Source organism: Ornithorhynchus anatinus, chromosome 19, assembly GCF_004115215.2.
Source record: "Ornithorhynchus anatinus isolate Pmale09 chromosome 19, mOrnAna1.pri.v4, whole genome shotgun sequence".
Classification (NCBI taxonomy): Eukaryota; Metazoa; Chordata; class Mammalia; order Monotremata; family Ornithorhynchidae; genus Ornithorhynchus; species Ornithorhynchus anatinus.
The window spans coordinates 8,802,040-8,815,042 of record NC_041746.1 but is presented as its reverse complement, the minus strand read 5'-3'; the positions used below and the strand labels follow the sequence as shown (position 1 = coordinate 8,815,042).

Here is a 13,003-nt window from a genome sequence, read left to right as displayed (position 1 = left end):
GGAGCGGGGAGAGGCTGTTGCTGAAATATGGAACAGCAAAGAAGAAAGGGTCCGAGGCGGGGGTGGGGGCGGCAAAGATTAAGAAAAGGCTAACTGAGCTATAGCCCAGAGACAGGGCAGAACCACAGAATTCTTGAAGAAGGGTTGGGTAAAAATTAAATCCTACCAAGGCTGCTCTGGGATTGGGGTTACCCAGAGGTCAGTATTAGGTATCATAATGAATATAATGGTCTAGTGGAAAAAACCTGGGCTTGGGAGTCAGGGGCCTGGTTTCTAATCCTGGCTTCACCATTCGCCTGCTCTTTGACCTCGAGCAAGTCCTTAGCTACTCTGGGGCTCAGTTTCCTCCTCTGTAAAATGGAGACAGAATACCTGTTCTCTCTCTCCCTTCGACTGAGCCTCAGGTGGGACAGGGGCCGTGTCTGATCTGCTTGGTATAGTGCTGGCCACATAGTAAACGCTTTTGAAATGGCACAATTATTACCCTCCTAAACGGAGGCTATGATTTTTAAGTTCCCGAGGGGTTGTCGTGAGGCTGGGTTGGTCCTTCTACCTCGTCCACGTTGCACTTTTTTTAAGAGAGAGTGAGGATAGGATCACGAGAATGGGTATGAGAAAATAGCAATTAGCCACTCCAGGTGCATTGGACAAGCTGTTCGAGTTCCCGAGTCAGGCGGGAGGTCCTTGACCTACGGCAGATGGCAGCCACTGGCAACCGAAGGGAGGGCAGCTTCAGTCTTCGGAACACGAACACTCCGTCGCTGCTCACGGCCCGGAACTCCACCACGTGGAAGGCAAAGGTCTCGAGCCGAACGGGGTGGTAGGACCGGCCCAGGATGATTTCACCTCCGCCTGAAGTTGCTTCTCCTCATTAAAAGTACCCGGGGCTGGTGTCGTCGGGGAGCCGAAATGGTTTCAATGGTTAAAATAGCCACGAGGGGAGTGGGATCCCGGCCAAGGTATAGAAAACATGACAACTGTTATCAATAACAATCAAGCTAGTCCTGTAAATATTTGCATGTGCTGCTTCAATGTGGCCATTTGGGTGATTTGCTTAGAAAGAAGAAAAAAAAACGATCGCCCCGTTCTCAGTCAGTGAGAAGAGAGAGGGGTGGGGGTAGCAGGAGAGCGTGCTGGTAAACCGGAGACGAGCTAGGAAAAGAAAAACCCTCCAAAGTTTAATAAACATAAAAGAGAATAAAAATAAATCTCTAGGGCCTTTATTTACAAATCTCGATGGAAGGATAAGATTGAGGCTTGTGGGGTGTGTGGGGTATTGTTTGTGTGTATGTGAACCCTGCCTGGATGAGGGAAGAAAGGAAAAGAAAGGAAAGGAATAGTTGTTTACTTTTCCTAACAACAGGAAACACATTGAATTAGTTCCACTCATTTAAGATGCACTTTCAAAGAATGTTTAAAGCTTCTGCTGTCTAATAATGAGACCGCACCGCGGAATAAACGCAGCCGCTCGGCGGCTGGAGGATTCCGGATCAAATACTGGGTGAAACAACGTGCCACGTGGGAGCCTGCTCGGTGTCACTGAACGGCCCTTCCAACCCCAGTCCCTGGAGCCGCTCCTGGCCCGGTCATCCGGCCAGGATATAGACTGAAAAGCGGAGAGAAAGGGGTAAGGCGATTTGCACTTCCTTGGAGAAAAAGAGTCTTTTAGATGTAACCAGCTCCTCATTAGCGTCATTCACCACTCAATCAGTTTTGCTAGTTGTAAATATCTGTATGTTTGTTTCCCCCATTAGAGGATAAGTTCCTTGTGGATGGGGAGGGGGAGGGTCACTTTTATTCTGCATTCTATAGTCAGGAGACAGTGAGGCCTAACAGAAAGAACATGGACCTAGGAGTCAGGAGACCTGAATTCTCGTCCCAGCCCTGCCACTTGCCCGTTGAGTGACCTTGGGCAAGTCGCTTAACTTCTCTGGGTCTTCGTTTCCTCATCTAGAAAACGGGGATAACATACTTCTCCCTCGGTCTTCATCTGTGTGCCCTGAGGGTGGTAAGGACTACCTTCAACCTAATTATCTCCTACCTATCCCAGCACTCACCACGATGCTTGGAACGTAGTAAATGCTGAAAAAAATACCGGCATTATTATTATTATTATTACTGTCCCCCCACAAGTGCCCCATGCAGTGTACCACACAAAGTGGAAGCAGCGTGGCCTAGTGGATAGATCATGGGCCTGAGAGTCAAAAGTATGTGGTTTCCAATTCCCGCTCCGCCATTTGTCTGCTGTGTGACCTTGGGCAAGCCACTTCACTTCTCGGATCCTCATCTTTAAAATGGTGATTAAGACCTGGCCCCACCTGATTAGCTTGTATCCACTCCAATGCTTAGTTCAGTGCCTGGCACATAGTAAGCGCTTATCAAATACTATTAAAAAATGGACACTCAATAAATGTTACTTTGCAGGATAAATTTATCATATTATATGTAGGTATATGTGAGGGAAGGAGGAGGAGGAGAGAGAGAGAAAGATCTTTTGTCTGGTTTTGAAGATGATGCTGCCGATTGCGAGTGTGGCTGGAAAGACCGACGTGTAATGTGTCTGATGACTGGGACATCGATAGGATGGAGAAGTAGAATGATAATGGTGATCACTGGGGGGATCATTTTTAACTCTTATTGGGATGACCTATTTTCCCTTTACGATGTAAGCTCATTGTGGGCAGGGAACGTGTCAGTTTATTGTTGTGTTGTACTCTCCCAATCGCTTAGTACAGTGCTCTGCGCACAGCGATCTCTCAATAAATACGATTGAATGAATGAATGCCTTAGGACTCTGGGCCAGTAGACCTGTGCTTTAGCCACCTATTAGATATTGAAAGATTATGGAATTAGAATGTATCCCTCCCTAGTGATGTACTGTTCTCCAAAAGCAGAGTAAACCGATGATCCCTTACATTGGGATCTTTGGAGATTGAATTTCTTTGGACTGGTGAGATAGAGACTCTTCTTTAGGATCAGATCTACCTGGCTCCACATCACAACTCTGGGGCCAGAAGCAATGTATGGATAATCAGGAAGAGTGATTTTATCTACTGTCTTTTAGTTTAGGCAGAGGGCAGCATGGTTGAACAAAGACCTGGAGCGGGTATATTTTATTTTCTCTCTCCACGACGGTCCTAAACGAGACACAAAAGTGACAGGATCCCTTGCTGATGACGGGCCAGGGAATTCAGCCTAACTCAGCCAAAATGTCCATCCCCTTTGAGTGAGGATTTAGGGCTGAGCCCACAGTGACTTCTACTCTGGTTACTGTCCCTCAAGTGGAATTACTGTGTGCCTTTGGGGGTAGCGTTCATTCAAACCCTTCTCTTCTGCCCCACCTTTCTTAATCCTTTTTGTGCTTCATAAAAATTAAAATATTTAAACCAGAAATAAAAAAATCAATACGTGAGCCTGGATGAGGCTGGACATTTTTACGCCAGACTTTCAAGGAAAAAAAAATACACAGGGCAAACTGCTTGCCATTACGAGCTATTTTCTTGGCACATCCGATTAGGGTGTATGCAAGTCTGAAAGGCTTTGCCAGACATCAACTGCCGTGAATTCACTCTGATTCAAAAGCACCTAGGTTTTTCCACCCCAAATTCATCTTTCAAAGGCGAGGGTTAACTGCACGCCCTTGACAGAGTTGGAAACAGTTTGTTAATCTCCATTAATCTGCTATTCCGGTAATCAAACGCACATGTTTATTTTTCTGGTTAAATTGTTAACGATATTAAATTAGCCATTGGAAACTGAATGATATTGCAGCTATTTCCCTGTTTCGTGAGACTATCTTGTTTGGCGAGAATAGTGAATTTTCTCCTCTTAAAAGATTACTCTGACTTCTTACAGATTCCATCCCAGCCACCTTTTACAGACCCTACTTCCGGATTGTCAGATTCGACGTCTCGGCCATGGAGAAGAACGCCTCCAACCTGGTAAAGGCCGAGTTCCGGGTCTTCCGTTTGCAGAATCCCAAGGCCCGGGTGTCTGAACAACGAATAGAACTCTATCAGGTAAAACGACTTCTCCCGACTGGCTTGAACTGTGGCTTCACAGGTCCATTATAGTCTTTCCATTGTCATAACAATAATGATGGGGTTTGTCGAGCGCTTACAACGTGCCCGGTGCTGTTCTGAGCACCTCTTCTCCAAATGAGGTAAGGGTCCGCGTAGTAGGGTCTGTTCTAGAATACTTAGGAATGACCTACTTTTGAATTTTCGTCTGGTGGTAATACAGCCGTGCAGATAAATTCACAGATCTACTGGCCTGGAGTTACCGTTCTTGACACTCCTCCAACGTGCGGATCGGCAGCCGTTCCTCCGTCAGCACTACGCCCGTGAATCTACTCCTTGCTGTCTCCCTAACAAAGCACTTGGAGCCATCTCACTTTCAGGAAGCCATTGAGATGGGGCCCCAGATGACTGTTCCTACCAGGGATTCCCTCCACAAAGAGGGAGGCATTTACACTGTGCTGGCTATTTGCCTCATCTTCTCTCCTCCCTCCCCCTCCAGAATTAACGCTTGAGGGTTTGTGCGGTTCTGACCGAAAGCTAGGTCGGGGGGTCACTGCAGTTCTGAGAGGGAGGTTGAATTGGTCTTGGATCCAGAAGATTCAGACCGCTTCTCCCGTTGATGGTGAATCTCAGGGACCGACCGGCCTTCTCAGGTTGAAGATCTCAAGAAGGGGGCCATTTCTGTGGCTTCCTCCACCCTGTGACCCCTAGAGGCTCGGGTAGCCCTTCTGAAAGCCAGATCTGGCTGTGGCAAACCAGACCTGTGAGAAAACAAGAAGGGAGGCCCCAGAGGAACAGGGAGAGATGGATGCCAAGATATTCAAGTGGAGAGGATGAAAGGTAATTTCAGTTCGGGCATTTTATGGTATTTGTGAAGCACTTACTACATGCCAGGCACTCTACTGAGTGTCTAATACAAGCTAATCAGATTGGACACAGTCCATGTCTCACTGGGATTCGCAATCTTCAGTCCCGTTTTATAGATGAAGTAACTGAGGCACAAAGAAGTTAACTGACTTGCCCAAGGTCCCACAGCAGACATGTGGCAGAGCCAGGAGTAGAACCCAGGTCCTTCTAACTCCCAGGCCTCTGCTCTTTCCACTGGATCACGCTGCTTCTCCTGTTTGTGTTAATACCTATTCAAATACTGTGTTCCTGCTTCTGGTTATCTGAAGTAGAAACTTGACAAAAGGAATTATAGAAAGAGTAGAAATGCTTGGTTTTTAATCTTGCCCCTGGGAGGAAAAAAAGCACTGAAACTTTTCACTTGGAAGGACTCAGCTATATCCAATTGAATCGACTGAGTTATTTAGATAAACAATGAATCTGGGAAGGCCTCCTGGAGAAGGTGGACTCTCAGCCTCAAGATGGGGAAAGCTGTGGCCTGGCAAGTCAGAACGGGGTGGGAGCAAGGGGTGAGAGGCCCGTCTTTTAAGTGATCTCTACCCCCGACAGAGTCTACTGACCCAAATCCCCAAATAAACTCAGGCAGTTTGGACTCAAGAAGTATTCACTGTAGTTTGCAAACAACGGAGTAAATTGTCTCCCTCTCTAGTTGTGTGGTGATCTCTGGCTTAGGAGTCTGTTTATTTCTAACAGGGCAATATTGGTTGCTAGAGCAGTTGAGGGGGAAGGGGGTTGTGGCAAGTTAGAACAGAAGAGCACATGGTTTGGCTTGGGTACTGTTTTTAATCATATGCAGCATCTACCCATGGAGTTTCTTGTTAGGTTGCCAAGTCTTCATTGTGATTTCAAGAGGAGAACTTGGGGAGGAGCTTAGAGGGGATGTGGTGTTCCGGGACAGGATCACTCAGTGATATTTATTTGACTTAGTGGTATTAACTGAGCTCTTACTGTGCAGCAGAGCCCTGTTTTAAGCAATTGCGAAAATATAATGCAAGGAGTTGGTGGACACATTGCCCACCGGCAAGACGCTCACAGCCTAGAGGGAACACGATATGTGGTCTCCAGCGGGGACTCAGAAGTCCTTTCCCAACCCCCCTGCCCCCGGAGCCTGTTGGAAGACAGGAAAATGCCCAACCTTATACTGGAGGCTGATAGGGCATGAAACAGTTCTGGTGCTGAGGGTCTCCATGTTGGCTGTGGAGCACCCCTTCACCCCCCAATGCCCACCCATAGGTGACGGGGACCCCTGGTTTGGCTTCGGATTCCTCCAGGACCCTCAATCCCCATTTGTGGCTAACTTATCTGAAGAGATCAAACACTGGAAATCTATTACATTCTCATGACATCCCGGCGAGGACCAGAGGGTTTGGGCCACTACAGTTAACTCGCTTCTCAGTTGCATCAGTCAAGTCAGGTACCGTTCAGGTAGGTAGGTTGCCGCGATTTCACGGCAGATTAATGGAAGAAAGTATTCACTAGCTTTATGCCCAATTCCCCCCTCGTCTGACTGAATAATAGTCAAACACTGTCAGTTGAGGTCTTTAAGGAATACCGGTTGCATTTTCTCCCACAGTAGACGGTAAGCTCCTGGTGAGCCGGGATCCTGCCTTTCGACTCTGTTGTATTGCACTTTTCCAAGCTTTTAGTGCTCTGCGCGCAGTAAGCACTCAATACTATTGATTGATGAAGGTAGGAGAGTGATACTTGGAGAAATGAAGAGGGTTTTCGCTCTGAATGTGCGATACCCTCTTCTCTGCATCTAGTTAGCAATGACAGAGAGGATATAGGGAAGAAGGTGCAGTTCTGTCTGGGGGAGAAAAAAAAAAGCTACAAGCCCGCTCCTCTGGAAGACAAGCCAGTTGAAAGGCAGTCGGGGAGGATCGCTTTTTTATATGGCGTATTTATTTTTGCTTCGACTGAATTGATCACACCCAAACCTCTAACTGGATCATCCACTGAAAAAAACACTCCTCCCCCTCTAGACTGTAAGCTCATTGTGGGCAGGGAACAAATCTGCCAACTCTGTTGTTTGGACTCTCCTAAGTGCTCAGTACTGTGCTCTGCACACAGTAAATGCTCAGTAAATATAATTGTTTGATTGACTGACTGATTGAAAGGAGCTCACTCCCTCTTGTTCTTCTTTCCTTGCCCTTAGTTGTAGCTGGGCTTTTGTTGACCACATCTGACAGTCCAACAGAACAGCTCCAGATTGTACCCTCTAAGTAAACTCATGGGTACAAACTCATCTTTCCAGACTGCAAAAGAAATGCCGCCTCTTTCTCTCTCCCTATGCGTGAAATCCAGGGAACTCCGCCAGGCTTCTGGAGGAATCTCAAGCTTTAACTCTCTCCAAAGTCTGCCAACATTTTGGAGAGGGAATAGAATTCAGTTTGATTAGACTAGCCTCCCTCTGCCCCTTGCTAATGTAATAGCCACCTAAAACTCTAAGTTGGTATGATCCCTGTTTGATTTCAACAATACACCAAGATTTGGGATAGTACTTGAGGGGTAAAGTGCTTTTAGAGCAAGAGAAAAATAAGATTTAATAAGCAAGCATGCCCGCTGCCAGTGCCCCTTACTGTGTTTTTAAAGATTTATGTCAAATGCAACCTTTATTGGAATTTTATCAGATAAAGCTCTGATGTTTTGGGAATGTCTTTGAACCTTTGATATTCAAAGCACTCTCAGCCACTTTAGGAACTAAAATACATCTTTCTTTGATTAAAATGCTCCTGTATTTAAGATTAAATCTCTCCCAAAGTAGAGGCAGAGAGGGAGCATTCTGGGAACAACCAGGGCGCCATCTTCCCCCTGGGTATTAGCAGGAGGGGGGTGGTTCTCTCCCCTCCTGCCACAGTGGAAAGGAGCCACCATGTCGTTTTCCAGGTGACTTATTAGTGCCAGACCACTGAGCAGTCACGTGTTTGGATAACTCTCTTGGGAAGCAGGGAGATGTTTTGGTCATACATCATGAAGCGTCATGAGGGAGGCAGCCAGATTTCTAACTTTCATCACGGTGCTGGCGTGAGGCTGCATATATCTGTACCTGATGGACTGAAGGAATAAAACCTGCCAACTGTTCCCCATGAATCATTAGGGGAGGATTGCGTTGAGTTAACGTGAGCTTTCTCCAGAAGTCAGAGCCCAACCGGATCGCTAGACAACTCAGGAGGCGGCCTAAGAAGAGGAGGAGGGTTTGAATATATTTCAAGGAAATGTAAACTGAGGCTTGGCCTTTCCCGGGACTCTTTCAGGACTCTCTTGATGGAAGAGTGGTTTAATGCATCATGGACATTGGTGCTTTACTGGGGGATGGATCGGTGATGATGTGACTGTCGTTTGTCAGTTTACAAGGTTTGCTTTTTTCTGGGTGATAACCCCGGGGGATTTTACTGACCCTGCAGGGAGGTGCAATTCGGAAAAACTTAAAAGAGTTCAGGACATTTAGAACTAGTTTCAAAAATGTACTTGCCCCCCCCCCCGATTCTTTCATCACCCACAACTTTCACTAATTATCTCTGGACAGTTTGGTTCCCCACCCTCCTTCCTGTTCTCAGCACATATTCAGTGACCTGGATCATGGGATTGCTTATATTACACTTTATTTAAACCCAGGCAAAAAATTACAGGAACCCACCCTTCCCATCACCCAATATCCCCGCCCCCCCGCCAAATAATGCAGCAGTAACACTTCTCTCTGTCGGACAATCAACATCACCCTTGGGAGCAGAGCAATTACTGGGCTCTATGGGGAGTTACTGAGGCAGAATTATAGACGAGAATGGACAAGCAAAATTATACAAACATGAATACCAGTGACCGAGTATTAAACGTAATAAATATATAAGAATCCAGTTGGAAACATGTATCTTGTAAGGTATCTGGAAATGCTAGGCTATAAACTCCTTGGGGACAAGGAACATGACTACAGACTCGTTGTGTTGTACTCCTCTAAGCACTTAGTACAGAGCTTTGTACACGGTAAATGCTCAATAAATGCTATTGATTGGTTGATTAAGGGACGCTTTGAGCTCCATTGTATTTTGCGGTGGGAAAGTGTCAGTGGGGGAAGGGATCTTTACGTGGCCTAATGGATAGAGCATGGGTCTTGGAGTCAGAGGACCTGGGTTCTAATCCCAGCACCGTCACTTACCTGTTGTGTGACCTTGGGCAAGTCACTTCACTTCTCTGGGCCTCAGTTACCTCATCTGTAAAATGGGGATTAAGACGGTGAGCCCATTGTGGGACAAGGACTGTGTCCAACCCAATCGTATCTATGCCAGCGCTTAATACAGTGCTTGGCACATAGTAAACAATTATTTAGCATGAGGAGGTAGAGATTCTAATTTGGAGTTGATAAGATGTAGCTAAAGTCACTGGCCTGAACCTTGAGGATTGTCTCCTACTAGAATGAATCTCCTGCATCACAGAAAAAAAAATGAGGCATGAGAGAATGTGGTGGACACACTCTCATGAATATTGCTGGTGTGAAGTCCATATAACAGGATTTTAAACTCTACATCTCCCCCAGAGTGATACCTCAGGGCAAAACCTATAAATACAAACAGAAGGTTTAGTCCAAGGTAAGAGAGCTAGATTATATTTCTTAAAGGACTTTGTGACCACAAAAGTGAGTTGATTCTGTGGATGATGTAATCTGGTTGCGGTACTGATAGAGTTAATCAAAGTTTTTCCTTCTTATCCCACCTCTCCAATACAGGCACACACTCTCTCACTCTCTCGCTCTCTCTCACATGCACACGCATGCAGACCCACACAGAGTTTAGCTTTCATTTCTCATTTTGCCCAGGGGTGTACAAAATAAAAAAGAGGTCAGCCACAAAAACAGAGTGGCTGTTAAATTAGGCTTAGAAAAAGTGCTACTGAAAAGGGTTATACTGAGCTCCTGTTGTCTAACATTTTACTGCATACAATCCCCTTAACACTGAACCTCTCTCAGGCGCCACAGAGCAGACATACACAGCCCAGTGCCTCTTTTCAAATAAAAGGCACAAGGCTTATACAAAACGATTAGTATCTAAATATTTTTTTAAGCACAGAGTCCACCCCCACCTACAGAGAAAAGCATAATCATCACCATCATTTGATAAAACACAATTATCCAGAATGCCTAAATCCCAAACTGGCCCGATCTCTGGGTCATCCGAGTAACTGAGTTTTTCTGTCTTTATGGAAATACGGTTGCATTTATGGTATTATGGACAAATAAAATGATCGACAAAACTAAAAGACTGGAAGGTTTTATGGACTAGATGTATTTTTTGGTGAAATTTACTGCCTTTGGGGATAAGAGGGGTATTATAGACGGTAAAGTGCATTTCATGTCTTCACTGACCTCTGCAGGAGGGAACGATACTTTTGCATAGCTTTGACAGCAACAGTCTTTTTATGTACATGTTGATGAAGAGATTGTTGGGTATGCTTCAGCCTTATCAACCAGGTACTCACACTTATAAAATCTCACCTTCTACACCAGGACCTTTAAACTCGGAAGGAAAGCATATTGGGGATCAACTGTCTGCCTGTCGGTCCCTTTATCTGCTTGTCTCTTTCTTTCTCTCCCTTCACAGATGTGAATACACCCACACAAACGTGCACGAAGTTTAGACCTACGACACAATCGTAATGTTTCAGAAAAGACAGGAAAATAGTACAGTGCTTTGCACACTAACTGCTTAATATATACAATTATAACTATTATTAATAATAATAATTGTGGTAGTAAGTGCTTACTAGGTGCTAAGCACTGAACCAAGTGCTGGAGTAGATACAGGATAATCAGGATGGACACAGTTCCTGTCCCACAGTGTAAGCTCACAGTCTAAGAAGGAGGAAAAGCAAGTTTTCAATTCCCATTTTACAGATAAGGAAACTGACTCCCTATTACTGTATCAAAGCTTCCTGGATATATGGAGTTCAGATGTATTTTTTGTGAATTACTTCAGTTCTAGCATTCTGCAACCCACATTTTTAGAACAACGGCTGCTTCCATCGCTAAAAAAAAAGGAGCTTTAGAAGGACCAAAATATAGACTTATGGAGTTTTTCTGTTTAGACGGCCTATTTGTTTCCTACTTTTCCACCTGATCTGGGTAAGTGATTTTACTCTTGTATCACTGCAACTCTGTCATCAGCAGAAAGTCCCATGTATACTAAAGGAAGTGATTGAACATACTTCAGGTGGTCTTAAAAACAGACTTTCAAGATGACAAACAGTGCAATCTTATGAAGAGAACTCTTGGGCAGTAGCAGGAGACATTTGGCTAAAGATTTCATATAGGCTAGTACCACCTTATACGTGTACGTGTGTTTGAATGACCTGCATTTACAAAAGAGGAAGTAGCTTGAAAGAGATGTAGTCAGTAGTAATTATGACGTGGATTAAGTGCGTTGTGTGTGTTAAATGCAAGGTAGGTACAATTGACACTATTCTTTATAATGGTTGGCAGCATGACCTAGTGTAAAGAGCAGGAGTCCCAGCTTCTAATTCCATATAATTGCCTGCTCTGTGATTTTGGTAAATCAGTCAATCAGTAGTATTTATCGAGTGCTTACTATGTGTGGGACACTGTACTAAGGGCTTGGAGGTCAATTTAACCTTCTTGTGCCTCTATTCTCAGCTGTAAAATGGGAATAAACTACCGGCTCTCTCGGCCTCCTGGGTTGGGAGCCATGTTGGGGACAGGGACTCATTCTGAATTGATTATTTTTTATCCATTTAGCACATTCCTTCTCACCAGGTAGCACTTATTGAATGCTATAATTATTATTTTTAACCCTACAATTATTTATGAGCATCTATGACAGGTACACCTATTTGCATGAACATCCGGCTATAAAGAACGTATTTCATGCAATGACATGGATCTCTGGAGCAGTTTTTCCTTAAAAAGCTCCTCCATGTACACGCTCTTTGCCTGGGCCCAGGCTGTGAGACCAGTGAAGCTGCTGAGAATATATCTATTATTTAAAGGCTCTATGAAAGGGGCCTTACAAAAGAGAAAGAAAAAGAAAGAGTCAGGTTAATTGCTGGGTCTTTTGAACCCTTTCTGAGGAATCTGTGTGTTGAGTTTCACAGGCTTCCCTGAAGAAACCCCATCTCCAACCAGGAGATTTGAGTGTAAAGGCAACACAGTTTGGCTTTTAGGCCTTGGAGGAATTTTTGTGGCAGTGGAAGCCATTTTTTTCCAGGTCTCTTGACCTCATAAAGACTGGGACCTTTCTGATGGCTGGAAATTCTTTCTTCGTGTCAGGCTTTATTGGAAATGCGATACGAAGAGTCAGTACCAACCCAAATTCAATTGTTTTGTCTTGCGAGTCTCCTCTCTCCTCCTACTCGGTCCCAAAGACAATCCCAGCGGGATATGCCTGCCGTTGCTCAGTTGGCCTTTGAGTAAGTGAGGTTGACGTGTGTAGAACATCAGGGTTTCAACTGAGGATATATACTTTTGCTGCTTTTTCCATGAAACAGCATATTTTTTAGGGTTGAGTGGGTTGTTAATGGTTTCTCTAATAAGGGCTAGAACATACGTAGAGAACAGATATGGAAGTGGTACCTGATTTCTACCTCCCTGTTTCTCTTGTTTTTTTAAATGTACATCCTGTTATCTGTTGGCACTCTTTCCCCTTCTTTTCCTGCCTCCCCAGAAATGCCTTACAGTTCTCCTCCCCACCACCCTTCTTTTCCCTCTTTTCCCCCTGCGGTACTGGGGAAGTAGGAGGGTGAGAAAGAAACGTCAAGACTAATGTGCAGTGGATAGTTATACCCCTGCTGCCCTCCCCAGTCTCCCTTCCCTCTGGGGTATTATTGTTATTATTACTATTATTATTTGTCAGGTGCTTACTCTGTGTCAAGCCCTGTGCTTGAGCTGGAGTAGATGCAGATTAATCGGTTTGGACACAGTCTCCGTCCCACATGGTGCTCACCGTCTAATTTGGAAGGGGAACAGGTGTGGAATCCCCATTTTACAGTTATGAAAACTGAGGGGCAGAGAAGTTAAGTGACTTGGCCAAGGTCACAAAACAAGCAAGTGGCAGACCCAGAATTCAAACCCAAGT

At 45.0% G+C, this 13,003-nt stretch overlaps 1 protein-coding gene across 2 annotated transcripts in view; it reads left to right on the top strand.

Annotated features, from left to right (window-relative positions):
• The window catches only part of TGFB2 (transforming growth factor beta 2), a 69,495-nt gene that overhangs the window by 41,589 nt on the left and 14,903 nt on the right, over positions 1–13,003 (top strand). For both annotated transcript variants that reach the window (XM_029047171.2, XM_029047172.2), the window contains one exon: positions 3,856–4,019. In XM_029047171.2, coding sequence (XP_028903004.1) covers positions 3,856–4,019 — 164 coding nt within the window. The remainder of the gene's footprint in view (positions 1–3,855; positions 4,020–13,003) is intronic.